This window comes from Pecten maximus, chromosome 6 (genome assembly GCF_902652985.1).
Source record: "Pecten maximus chromosome 6, xPecMax1.1, whole genome shotgun sequence".
NCBI lineage: Eukaryota > Metazoa > Mollusca > Bivalvia > Pectinida > Pectinidae > Pecten > Pecten maximus.
The window spans coordinates 18,187,135-18,201,368 of NC_047020.1; the positions used below are offsets into that span (position 1 = coordinate 18,187,135).

At 35.1% G+C, this 14,234-nt stretch overlaps 1 protein-coding gene and 1 long non-coding RNA gene across 2 annotated transcripts in view; one reads left to right on the forward strand and one right to left on the reverse strand.

The window, feature by feature from the left end:
- LOC117330077 overlaps positions 1–10,078 on the reverse strand; it is a gene marked incomplete in the record, with an annotated part of 14,712 nt that extends 4,634 nt beyond the window's left edge. The window contains 5 exon segments of the mRNA XM_033888296.1: positions 3,224–3,285; positions 5,823–5,874; positions 7,021–7,103; positions 8,498–8,653; positions 10,061–10,078. Coding sequence (XP_033744187.1) covers positions 3,224–3,285; positions 5,823–5,874; positions 7,021–7,103; positions 8,498–8,653; positions 10,061–10,078 — 371 coding nt within the window.
- Positions 10,079–13,070: 2,992 nt separating this feature from the next.
- Positions 13,071–14,069, forward strand: LOC117329128. Its single transcript, XR_004533110.1, has 2 exons — positions 13,071–13,297; positions 13,912–14,069. It is a non-coding gene; the product is annotated as an uncharacterized LOC117329128 (long non-coding RNA).
- Positions 14,070–14,234: the final 165 nt, after the last annotated feature.

Consider the following 14,234-nt stretch of genomic DNA (forward strand, 5'->3'; position numbering starts at 1 on the left):
ATTCTTTCAATAATTTTATATTACGATTTATCAACATTTCATATAAAAGTGTGGATGAACATCGTCGTGCATATATCTGTCAACAGATCGAATTAGAAATATAGTATTGAAGAAAATTGAATTGATAAACAAAACTGATTTTTTTCATATATATTACCTTGCGGGTACTATCTTTACTATTTCCTACTGTCTAGAGAACATTGTTTAGTGTTGGTTTTAAGCATAACAAAGTAATTACATGCTGTTTCACGATCATTGTCCACCTCCGATCTACCAGTGAGAAACATGTCATTTACCTGTGAGATACCTAAATCTACTAGTGAGAAGCATGCTATCTACCTGTGAGATACATGCCATCTACCTGTGAGATACCTAAATCTACTAGTGAGAAACATGTCATTTACCTGTGAGATACCTAAATCTACTAGTGAGAAGCATGCTATCTACCTGTGAGATACCTAAATCTACTAGTGAGAAACATGCTATCTACCTGTGAGATACATGCCATCTACCTGTGAGATACCCCCGATCTAGATTTGAAATACCTGTATTCTAACTTTTAGAAACATGCTGTCTACCTGTGAGATTCCTGCAAAATAGCTTTGAGGAGAACACACGATCTACCTGTGATATACTTGCAATCTACCTTCTTGATACCTTCGAGTTACCTATGATGTATCCGTGAGATATCTGCGATCTACCTTCTTGATACCTTCGAGTTACCTTCAAATGTATGATCTATCCGTGAGATAAATGATTTATTACATTTTTGCCGGTGAACTATAGAAATATCTGTCTGTGAGATACATGCAATCTACCTGTGATATTCTTGAGACCTATCCATTTGTTTCCAGTGATCGTCCTGTGATATATCTGTGATATACCTGCGATATCTACTTCCTGCCTGGAAGAAATATGCCATTTACATGTGAGAAACCTGCAATCTGCCTGTGAGAAATATGCTATCTACATGTGAGAAACATGATATCTATCTGTGCGATACATGTCATCTACCTGTCTGATGCCAGCTGTTTATCTTGGAGATACCTTTAATCTACCTGTGAGAGACCTGTTATCTACCTGTGAGAGACCTGTTATCTACCTGTGAGAGACCTGCTATCTACCTGTGAAAGACCTGCTATCTACCTGTGAGATACCTGTGAGATACCTGTGAGAGACCTGCTATCTACCTGCGATCCACTCGTCAGCTACTTGTGATATTTTCCTATATAACTCTTTATTTTATATATGTAAAACAATAACAAATACCTGATAGTGGTTGGCTGGCAGGTCATTTGTTTCCCTCGATGAGTCGTGTATCACGTGATCGTTTTTCTTGTGTCGTTTTTGGCCAGCTTTGTCAGGGTTACCACTGTGGAATATGTCATATGTCATGAATTTCAATAACGTCAATGAAATCTGTTATTTTTCACCCAATGTAGCTTTCTGAGAATCGTAAAGATATATACATATATGTTTATTTAAATTGCCAATAGTATTCTTTGCTTTTGATCAAATTTCATTTCAACAAATTTTATTTCTCAAAGAAGATATTTCTGAAAGAAAAAGGATTGAACAACAGGCATAGCCTATGTAAGTTCTCTCCATTTAGTAACAATGAGTATATACATGTTAACATCATTCATATAATATATAATATAGTGAGATATCAGTTATGTAGGGACAACTCTGAATCGAGTATAATTTGTCGATTTTATTTAATATATTTCATCCAGTTTATTTTTATAAAAAAATTTAAAATCCTGTAACCAAAACAGGATTCCCTCCGCCTGTGGGATACCGACCAGTAAAGTCCATAACAGCTAGGTAGCTGCTGGTCATCCACCCATAAGCTTTGGGGACCAGTCATGGATACAACATTCTGAGTTTTAATTTGATAATGACAGTTAAGAAAGGCAAAATTAGTTAGATAATATATTTAGTGGATTCCGTAAGGTTGCATAGTTGGAGAGTGATTACTTGAATTTGATAGAAGTACGATTGAGAAATGATTATAAGAAAAATAATTAATATAGGGCACGATTATGAGCAATAGAAATATATAAGCAGTAAATATGCAACCAATTTTAATCCACTAATTAATAAGGTTGTCCATACTATATTTCATCTAGTAAGTGTACTAATTCATAACATTCATACTATCATAATTATAATATAAAATAGAATAAATAATATACGTCCATCGGATGGGGGGGGGGGGGGGGGGGGGGGGCATGTAGTAAATAACTATAACTATATACTTGCTTGCCGGATAAATGTATATATATGGATGAAAGACAAGTATTTTCAATTTTAGGATTCAGAATCTATTAGTATCTCTGATATATTCAGTAGTAGCTTCAAAGATAGATAAATTAGTTTGATGATCACACTCACCACAGCCTGATAAGAGTATGTCAAGGCTAAAGTGACTGTGATCTACATCAAACAATTTTTCTTTAAGGATATCTCGAGGTTCACTGTAGTTCCTACAACTTAGAAAAAAGTGAAAAACAGTTTCATATTCATTCCCACATGTACATGATGGTGAATCAATAAGATGATCTCTGTAAAGATCAGAGTTTATATTGCTAGACGAGTTTCGAAGCTGACAAAATCAAATCAAATCACAGAGAAAATGCATGTCAATGTTCCTGTAATATGAAATGTCGATGAGTTTTGAATTTTCACCTTAACGTAGCCTTGAATGTGGCCCTATTTAAATATGCAGCACCCTGCAGCTTCGCATTGATTTAAGATTTATGATATTGTTTAACAGGCTGACGCCTCTGGATATAACATTACATTATCGATTGAAAGGCTTGCACTTCCGGTACACTATATTCAGCGTATATACCGATGTAACGACCATGATGCAGCGTCGGGATCCGACGTATGTAAAGCGTGTAGAAAGTATCCAACACATGATATCGTAAAATGTGAAGAGTTAGAAAGTAACCTACACAGGGACCCGGTGTATATTTAGAGTTAACAAGTATTCTTCCCAGGAACCCTTGGTATGTAAAGATATCCTATACAGGGTCTCGTGCTGTATAAAAAAGTTATATGGATCCCACACTTGGTTCCCTTGTATATACAAGTTAAAGAGTTTCTTAAACAATGTCCAAACCTAAATATAGAATAAGGAAAATATTTGTGCGAACATGTGACATCACATTAATATATATATTTTCTTTATTTCAAAGCTTACTTTGAATGTGACTGTCTTGGTGTTCCACTGGCCTTTTTGGTCACATTCTTCTCTTTGCTTACTTCTGGTTTTGGCTATATTCAAGCGAAAAGAAATTATACGTTAATATATTATTGGAATACGTGTTTCTTTCACATAGAATTTAAAGGAATACACATGCTGGTAATTAGTACCTTGATGTACATATTCTTCAATACATATAATATATAAAAAACACCTTAAGATATAGGAGTAGTATGGATTTCTTGAATCACGAGTCTGGTGTACAAATATATTTAATGTCGGATTTATCAACATTTCATATAAAAGTGTGGATGAACTAACATCGTCGTGCACATATGAAACACCCTTCTTACTGTCTTCGAAGCTCTAGGTGATTTTAAGTATTCTAGCATTTGCCTGAAAGCAAATATTCGGAGAAAAAGTAGGAAATTTAAACATTAAGTTTTTTGTAAGATTTCATGAAATGAATCTGTGATAAACATGCATTTATTTGTATTAAATAGCTATGGTCATTAAAGACGGCATCCCCTGTCTGTAGCTATGGCAATTGATGACGACATCCGCTGTCCGTAGCGATCATGGTCATTTAAAGACGGCATCCCCTGTCTGTAGCGATGGTTACTGAAGACAGCATCTCCTGTCTGTAGATATGATCATTAAAGATGACATCTCCTGTCTGTAGATATGGTAATTAAAGACGGCATCCACTGTCTGTAGAGATGGTAATTAAAGACGGCATCCACTGTCTGTAGCGATGGTAACTGAAGACAGCATCTCCTGTCTGTAGATATGATCATTAAAGATGACATCCCCTGTCTGTAGCGATGGTAATTAAAGATGACATCCCCTGTCTGTAGATATGGTAATTAAAGACGGCATCTCCTGTCTGTAGATATGCTCATTAAAGATGACATCTCCTGTCTGTAGCTATGGTAATTAAAGACGGCATCTCCTCTCTGTAGATATGCTCATTAAAGATGACATCCACTGTCTGTAGCGATGGTAATCAAAGACGACATCCCCTGTCTGTAGCGATGGTAACTGAAGACAGCATCTCCTGTCTGTAGATATGGTAACTGAAGACAGCATCTCCTGTCTGTAGATATGCTCATTAAAGATGACATCCACTGTCTGTAGATATGGTAATTAAAGACGACATCCACTGTCTGTAGCGATGGTAACTGAAGACGGCATCCACTGTCTGTAGCGATGGTAACTGAAGACGACATCCACTGTCTGTAGCGAAGGTAACTGAAGACAGCATCTCCTGTCTGTAGATATGGTAACTGAAGACAGCATCTCCTGTCTGTAGATATGATCATTAAAGACGACATCCACTGTCTGTAGCTATAGTCATTTAAGACGACATCCCCTGTCTGTTGATATGATAATTGATGACGACATCCCCTGTCTGTAGATATGGTAATTAAAGACGGCATCTCCGGTCTGTAGATATGCTCATTAAAGATGACATCCACTGTCTGTAGCGATGGTAATTAAAGACGACATCGCCTGTCTGTAGCGATGGTAACTGAAGACGGCATCCACTGTCTGTAGATATGATCATTAAAGATGACATCTCCTGTCTGTAGCGATGGTAACTGAAGACGGCATCCACTGTCTGTAGATATGGTAATTAAAGACGGCATCCCCTGTCTGTAGCGATGGTAACTGAAGACAGCATCTCCTGTCTGTAGATATGGTAACTGAAGACAGCATCTCCTGTATAAAACGACATCCACTGTCTGTAGCTATAGTCATTTAAGACGACATCCCCTGTCTGTTGATATGATAATTGATGACGACATCCCCTGTCTGTAGATATGGTAATTAAAGACGGCATCTCCTGTCTGTTGATATGCTCATTAAAGATGACATCCCCTGTCTGTAGCTATGGTAATTAAAGACGGTGTTGTCTGTAGAGATGGTAATTAAAGACGGCATATCCTGTCTGTAGATATGGTAATTAACGACGGCATCCACTGTCTGTAGATATGGTAATTAAAGACGACATCTCCTGTCTGTAGATATGGTAATTAAAGACGGCATATCCTGTCTGTAGCGATGGTCATTATAGACGGCATCCGCTGTCCGCAGCTATGGTCATTAATGACGGCATCCCCTGTCTGTAGCTTTGGTCATTAAAGACGGCATGGTTTGGTTAATTTTGTTTAACGTCCTATTGACAGCTAAGGTCATTTAAGGACGGCCTCCCGTGCGTGCGACATGTATGCGTGTGGCGAGCCCTCTAGACCTCCACTTCTGGGTTGCGAAAACCTGGCACGTCCTTAAATGACACTGACTGTTAATAGGAAGGTAAACAAAAAACAAATAAACAAATCATCTTTGCAGTCATTAAAGACGACATCTCCTGTCTATTTGGACGCATGCGTGTAGTGATCGCGTATTTTGGGAGCGCAGTAGACATGTGTTAGCTGCGGATTAAAACAAGTGTGTTGGATAGAAAGTTAACGATTAAAACTGTTTTGTCGTCTTAATTAAGTGATTATTGGAGTTAACCTTAAGCCAAATTCAATATGAATTGCTATGGAAAAGATTCACTACGTAAATGCTATCAGGAAACATTACAATTTACTAAAAGACGTACCATCTCAACGTGGTTAACCGGGGACATCTGAGCTGTGGTCGTGTCTTGGCCTCTAAAATAAAAATCAACGGATTTATTCAATAATGTTGAAATGAATACATGTAAATTCATATTAAGTCACAATGTAACAAAATATAAAATTGAATTAATTGATACAAAATATCAGGATCAAAAGTATGAAGAGATAATAGTTTATAGTTACGGATCTAATGTATACATGTGATGTGATATATGTGATGTGATATATATATATATATATGATGTATATGCGACAGGAATACTCAATTCCCACTTTAAGTTTTAGTCAGTATTTAATAGATGCTGTACATTCAATTTTGTAACTATACATGTTTTGAAATGCCTGAATAAAGGAAAGTTTAAACTAAACTATTAGATGCTGAATCGGGGTTAAATGTTTAATACATTTACCCGATAACTCAACAAACAGCTACAGCTGATTTGAATAGAATCTGCTGCCGTTATATAACAGAGTATGATATACAATGTAGTTTGAATATATCATGATGGAATGTTAGGTTTTTTCCTTAAACATGTTCCTGTTATCAGAACAATTGTCTTTACCATATCTACAGAACATGTTTAAGGGTTAATTGAAGAACAATACAGCAAAAGTACGACTACTAACGCTTTAGGACACATATGCTACATATGTATACGGAGTCACTTAAAGTAACACGATGACACTGAATTGAGATCAAAATCAAAACTTCAATGCAAACTGAGTGAAAAGACAACAATGTGGCGGAACTGGATTGAGTCAATCATCGGCGACCAGGAAGCTCAATTGGTAGAGCATCCCGCTAGTGTTCGGAGGTCCTTGGTTCGAACCTCGGTCTGGCCGTGCCTTTTCCCACTCCTTCTTAAGTATCTAACTCTCTCTAGATATATACCCTTACCTCAATGCCCGGGGGAGTTCGTGATTGTGGATAACAAAGTATTTCGGCGGAACGATAATGCCATGGGATTTATATCATTGCCTGTTTGAATACCTCAGTGATATATCACTAGAAGACAAATATATACGACAACTAACATTTCCGATGTAAATAAATGACACCAGCAAACATCCAATAAATATTGACTCTGTAGATACGTTCATACATTATGATGTTAGATAATAAAAAAGAATTCAGTGCCTATAAAAATCTACCAATTATTCCTCTTAATCATCACTTACTTTTTATTTGACGGGGTACGAGTTCCAGCAGGTTTCTTTGCCTCATGCACCTTTGAGTCTTTTCTCAATTCTCCTGTGTTAGGCTATAAGTCATATAAACATTATATATTTGATACAATACATTATTTACACTTGATTTATAGCTGGCATCCGGATTTGAAATAAAAATAAGGGCCGGATTTTCAAGGTGATCATAACAACTGGATTTTTTTAATGAAATGGATGATTTTGTATTTCTCTCTGGGAACACGTATGTTGGCAAGACTGTGTCAAAATAGAAAACAACATAGACGTAGTTATCAGACAGGGTAACAGAGTAGAGATACAATGATATACAAAATACAGAAAATAAATATATTGTAGCTACCAGACATGGTAACAGAGTAGAGATACAATGATATACAAAATACAGAAAATAAATATATTGTAGCTATCAGACAGGGTAACAGAGTAGAGATACAATGATATACAAAATACAGAAAATAAATATATTGTAGCTATCAGACAGGGTAACAGAGTAGAGATACAATGATATACAAAATAAAGAAAAGTAAATATATTGTAGCTATCAGACAGGGTAACAGAGTAGAGATACAATGATATACAAAATACAGAAAACTAAATATATTGTAGCTATCAGACATGGTAACAGAGTAGAGATACAATGATATACAAAATAAAGAAAAGTAAATACATTGTAGCTACCAGACAGGGTAACAGAGTTGAGCTATATTCTAGTATAACCATAATCTATGAAATATCACTGTACATAACACTAAGGATTGATTATTGAGCAGGATAATATAGTACAGCAGGGTACATGTATAATCAGTGTGAAAGAAAAAAGAAATTAACTCATTTAAGTTAATTTTAATATCCAAACACAAGACACAGCATTACAGCTAATGGAGGTATGGTGCTTGCCATTTACATGATTTGAGATCTCCGACGATTTTCTCGATCAAAAGTTTGTCAAATTACGGCATCTTTTATCGATGAATTTTGTATTTGTTCATACCCTAACCATTGAAGGAATGAAATTTGTGTGCAAAATTACAGTTTACCAAAAACGGGTATGGTATTTCAGAATATCAGAAGTATTTTTGGTAAAAAAAAAAACTCAAATAAAGTGAAGAACATGAATGGTTGGGAGACATTTTCACCAGAAGTTTGGTAATGACATGAGAGAGAAAAAGACACTTTCACTATGTATGCAGGATAAGGATGTTCCACTTCCGGGATAACAAAATAAGGCAAAACCCTCGGAAAGCCTCTTATACGTAAGTGTATAATATTCGTATTGTAGGCATGCATACACTTATTTTAACAGCTTCTAAAAGAGGTTTTATGATTTATTAAACTTTTTTGTTTCAGGAAATCATGTAAACTTTTTTTTATCATCTAGGTAAGCCATTTATTGCATGATGTTAACACATTGTAAACATATTACGTTGTAACCATACCAAACATCACTTACAGAGTTACTTCCGGTAGCCGTAGACAGAATCAAGTCTCGTCCCTTGGCGTATTGTTTTCTTTCCTGAATCAATTTCCATGGCGGCTGTTTGAAATCACGATGTATTACGTTCTCCAGGTACTCAAAACCTTCTTTCAACTTATCTTTGTTCTGTTCCTATAAAAAAAATCGTTCATTTGAATTTAAAACTAGTATTAAGTCGAAATCATATTTCTAATGTGCAAACTCAACTCTTCATCAATGTTTGAAAAGAACTGGTCCACTGGTTTCTTGTAGTAATATGGTAGTTATACAATAGTTATACGGTCGTCATAGATGTAAGTTATATGGCAGTGATACGTCGATATGATGGTAGTTTTAAGGTCATTATATGGTAGTATGATTTAATACATGATTGTAACTTCAGACGTGTGGTCGTTAAATAAACACTCTATAGTACATGGTCCTTAAGTTATCACTATACGATTATAGCTATGGTACATGGTCGTTAGGTAAACACTAGCTATGGTACATGGTCGTTAGGTAAACACTAGCTATGTACATGGTCGTTAGGTAAACACTTGATATGGTACATGGTCGTTAGGTAAACACTTGATATGGTACATGGTCGTTAGGTAAACACTAGGTATGGTACATGGTCGTTAGGTAAACACTAGCTATGGTACATGGTCGTTAGGTAAACACTAGCTATGGTACATGGTCGTTAGGTAAACACTTGATATGGTACATGGTCGTTAGGTAAACACTAGGTATGGTACATGTTCGTTAGGTAAACACTTGCTATGGTACATGGTCGCTAGGTAAATACTTGCTATGGTACATGGTCGTTAGGTAAACACTAGGTATGGTACATGGTTGTTAGGTAAACACTTGCTATGGTACATGGTCGCTAGGTAAATACTTGCTATGGTACATGGTCGTTAGGTAAACACTTGATATGGTACATGGTCGTTAGGTAAACACTAGGTATGGTACATGGTCGTTAGGTAAACACTTGCTATGGTACATGGTCGCTAGGTAAATACTTGCTATGGTACATGGTCGTTAGGTAAACACTAGGTATGGTACATGGTTGTTAGGTAAACACTTGCTATGGTACATGGTCGCTAGGTAAATACTTGCTATGGTACATGGTCGTTAGGTAAACACTAGGTATGGTACATGGTCGTTACGTAAACACTAGCTATAGTACATGGTCGTTAAGTAAACACTAGCTATGGTACATGGTCGTTAAGTAAACACTAGCTATGGTACATGGTCGTTAGGTAAAAACTAGCTATAGTACATGGTCGTTACGTAAACACTAGTTATGATACATGGTCGTTACGTAAACACTAGCTATGGTACATGGTCGTTACGTAAACACTAGTTATGATACATGGTCGTAACGTAAACACTAGCTATGGTACAGGGTCGTTAAGTAAAAACTTCCTTTGGTACATGGTCGTTAGGTAAACGCTAGCTATGGTACATGGTCGTTACGTAAACACTTATAATGGTAAAGGTCGTAACGTAAACACTGGCTATGGTACATGGTCGTTAGATAAACACTAGTTATAGTACTTGGTACATGCTTGCCATTCTAATACTAGTCTACAGATTTAATGTAAAAATAATTACAATGGTATTAAAGTGAAAAGCTAATTGTTAACTTATGATATTGTAATTGTATTCATCGAGATAAAGACAATAAAGCCATCACAATACAAAATGGCAATGCCACATTTCGATATTAAATTTACAAATACAACACTGCTGTAATGTCTTAGCCGATCCATTTTTTACAGGAAAACGTTCGCTTCATTATCGCTAAAAGTCTTTTTACATTTAATTTGTACTTATAAATTTATTTGCCTTTATGTCGTGTTCTAAATCCTCCCATGCTGCCTTTGTTTCGTCATTTCCAATCAAATTTCTGTTGTTCGTGATCTCCAGATCCTTTTGCATGCGTCCGATCCAACCCAGGACTTCCTTTTTCCTACATGAGTAAAAGTCAAAGGTATATCAATTAGAAGAACAGTTTAAAAGTAAATTTATGTATTGTATTATGATACGACACTTCCATGACTATTTTTAGATTGTTCCTTTAATACATTTTATTTTGTTGTGTAAAATTAAACAGAGTTATCCTTATTAGTAGCATAGAGACAATATTAATACACTCTCCTTGAATGCACTTTTTAACTTGATATAGAGCGAATTCCATCTACAATTGCTATCAGATCTAAAAATGGTTCATGTTATTTGGTACTTTGATATACACATGTGTTCTATGTATCACAAAATATGGGAATACTCGGACGAGAAGTTAAACAACGACACGACAGTAGTATGTAAACATTGTTTATGATAATTAAAGGGTCAATTATCCTCGTCTTTTTCTGTGTATGTTTTCATCATAGATCATCACCAGTCATTATACTATACAGTAAAAGAGTGGGAGGTTTGCTGCTAATGGTGACAATCATTATTGCTCTTTAAAGTATTAGCATACGGTAAAACTGTGGAATTATGGTTGTCTGAATAATTGGATATATATTGTATATAGGAAGTACAAAATACACGGGACTCTCAGTTTTGTCTGCTTAAATGTTTTAAACCACCTCATGAGTGTACGACGTACACTCGTACATTGAGTGAGTTTATCAATGACTACCAATATAGTAATATACATCAACGATCATGGAATGTGACAGAACTGTCAGTAACCTATTCAATATTTATCTGAATAACAAATGGATATAAGACGTTATATGAAACAACAATGTAATAAAGAAACAAAAACAAGTACTCACGTCGGCATATTGACAGCAGGGGTATTGAACTTCCTGGTTATTCCGTTCACACGTACACTGGTATTGAGACCAAGCGGGCCACGATCGATTACAGATTTCTGGCTAAGTTTTAACGTATGTGTACCTGTATCTTTTGTACATGTAAATCTATTTAAAATAAGACCAATACCACAAGCACCGTGTATAAATTAAATGTCCTGGTGACAAAATAACAACTTACCTAACTATTACGTGTATAAATGTGCGTGAATAATCAATGGTATAGATCAATAACTGTCTGCTGCTGTTAATACTAGCCTGTTTATAAACACTTCCTAGATACGTAAATGGAAGATGACTAATTATACCGACCAAACTTTGTCAATTTAAACCATAAGCTACATAAATGTATGTAACCATTGATGTCATGAATACAAATTAATATCATTCATGTTAGATATAGTATTTTTTTTATAATTGTTTTCCTGATTGTTTGTTTATACGTAAATACAGTCAAATTCGGTTAAAGAGTGCTCCTACTGTATGCTATAAACATCTATAAGCAGACCAGCATGGTTAGTTTTTTGGTTTAGTAATTTGTGCGACTTGTAATTATTCCCTGCGACATCTTTTTACAATCTAACTCTACACAAGAAATTGTTCGCGTCTACAGAAAATTATTGAATTGGAGAAACTGTTTGTCCAGACAAACATTACAACGTATGTATTACATGACTAGCTTTGTAAAATTTGTAGATAATAATTAGTTTTTAAAATTAAACATTATTCTATGTAAATGAACCTTAATAATAGAAAAAAAGTCGAAAGGTTTCATATCCTTCAAAACAACACACAGGTATACAACACCCGAACACTCGAAGAATATAGCTTTTATTATTCATCGTAATTATATGATTTATTTAAAGCAACCAATTTTCAAAGTCTTAACTACTCTATAAACCAAATTAAAAGCGAGATGATAACACAATAAGTGACCCCCTACCCCCAACAAAAAAATAACGATGAACTCTTGTATTTAGACGAAGTTTATCTGTTACAAGTCTTTAATGGACGTGAGACAAAATTACTTCAACAAACCGGAAAAGTAAAAACAAATATTGCACATTCATTATGAGATTTTATTTTTCAATTTTTAGAGTCTTAGTGTCTGCTAAAATAAGGTAAAACGACCATAATTTCGTGATATGACGGCGGTCTCAAAACTGATGTCACATGTGGGGGAGGTATACTTCAGGTGCGAATATATTGTTTTATTGTCGAGAGTTTATTTTTAGTACATGGCGTACTTGTGATTTTTTTTTTTTTTTTCAAATAAACTTGATTGAAAATACCGAGTACTAAAACTATGTTAATTAGTCAAAATGAATTCTGAGTAGGTTTGCCCCACATAACAAGTTAATCTGAAGTTTGGGTGTATCAGTTTTGATAATTGTTGATTTAATAAAGTACACAAAGAACTGATATATGTATGATTATGATTTGAGAAAAACATTTCCAGCTATTAAGTTTATTCTGATCACACAACATATATATAGTTAAAGTTTAAAGAAATAAAGGTGTGCTTCCATTATAAACTATATGATTCCTTTTGAACATTGAATTGGAGTCGGTACAAATGGTTACATTAAACATTAAATGAAATGATAGGACCGATCGTCGTCGTTGAAATAATAAACTGCAGGTGTTAAGATTACATTCATTTGTAAAATATACTTAATTGCATCAATTTGTTTTTCATTATTAATCCATATATTCATATAGATGACACCTGCTGTTCTGCTACCCGTTTGGATACATTTTTGTTTATAAGATCTGAGGAGTTACCTCCCTTTAAGTACTATTTTCATTGTACATATTTCCTTACATTCAAGGCTTCGTATGCGAGTTACTGCCCTTAGTGGAACTCTTTTTCGTCATTATTGTGAACAGTCGGCCATTACAACGATGAAGCACGTTGTTTTGATTCCTATTGAAATGTAGATATAGGCTTGGTCGAGCCATGAATGTAAGTGTCAAATCAAGCCGAAATAAGGCAGAAATCATGTATGTTTAATTGATGATGTTTAGAACCCCTAATGCTTAGATAATTTCCATACTTTTCTGTATTTTGTCTCATACTTGTCGAAGCACATGGCCGCGTGAAGTCATTTCGGCCCAGACACTCGGTAGTGCATTTTCGCATTTATTTTATATTGTAAACTTGCTGTTCTGTGACAGACAAGGGAGAATTATTGTGAATTATATTAAGTTTAGTCGTCAGTCATGTCTTATAATGCCATAGTAAATAGATTATGATTGTTAAGTGTAATTATAACTGGTACATGTCTAGTCAGTAGCCATATGGCACAGTGCCAAATTATGATGTAACCTGTTCAGACCGGAACCTCTGTATATTGGAACCTCTGTAAACCGGAGTTTTTATAGTTTCCTTCCTATGCTGTCATACAGGTCGACCTGTGTATTGTTATAGCCAAATTAGTGCTATTATCGGTCATTTATGGATGTTTATAGGTTCTGATACTGGTTACTTAGAACAACTATGTCAATTTATAATTATTAATTTAGTAATATGTTTTTGATTCCAAAATGTAATTAGATGTTTGTTTCTGTATGTTACAGTCTTCACTATTACAAGTATAACAAGAAAAGAGGTTATTAGAGGACTATTACCATTACTGAGGTTAAAGTTCAAGTCTTTTCATCATGATCACCAGATTTATGTTGTCCTGGATAATTTGGATGGAAATCGACTACAATAAAACCAATACCAACACGTACTTCATCTTTGAGTCAAGTTTATCTTGAAAGTGTACAGTTACACCTGCCTTTGACTGACCTTTATCAAAAGTCTTTGTATAGTCTTCCTCTAACCGTGTGTCCTTAGTTTGTGTGTGGTACGTTTTTAATCTGGTAGTATTTGTATTCTTACATTCTTAATCTAG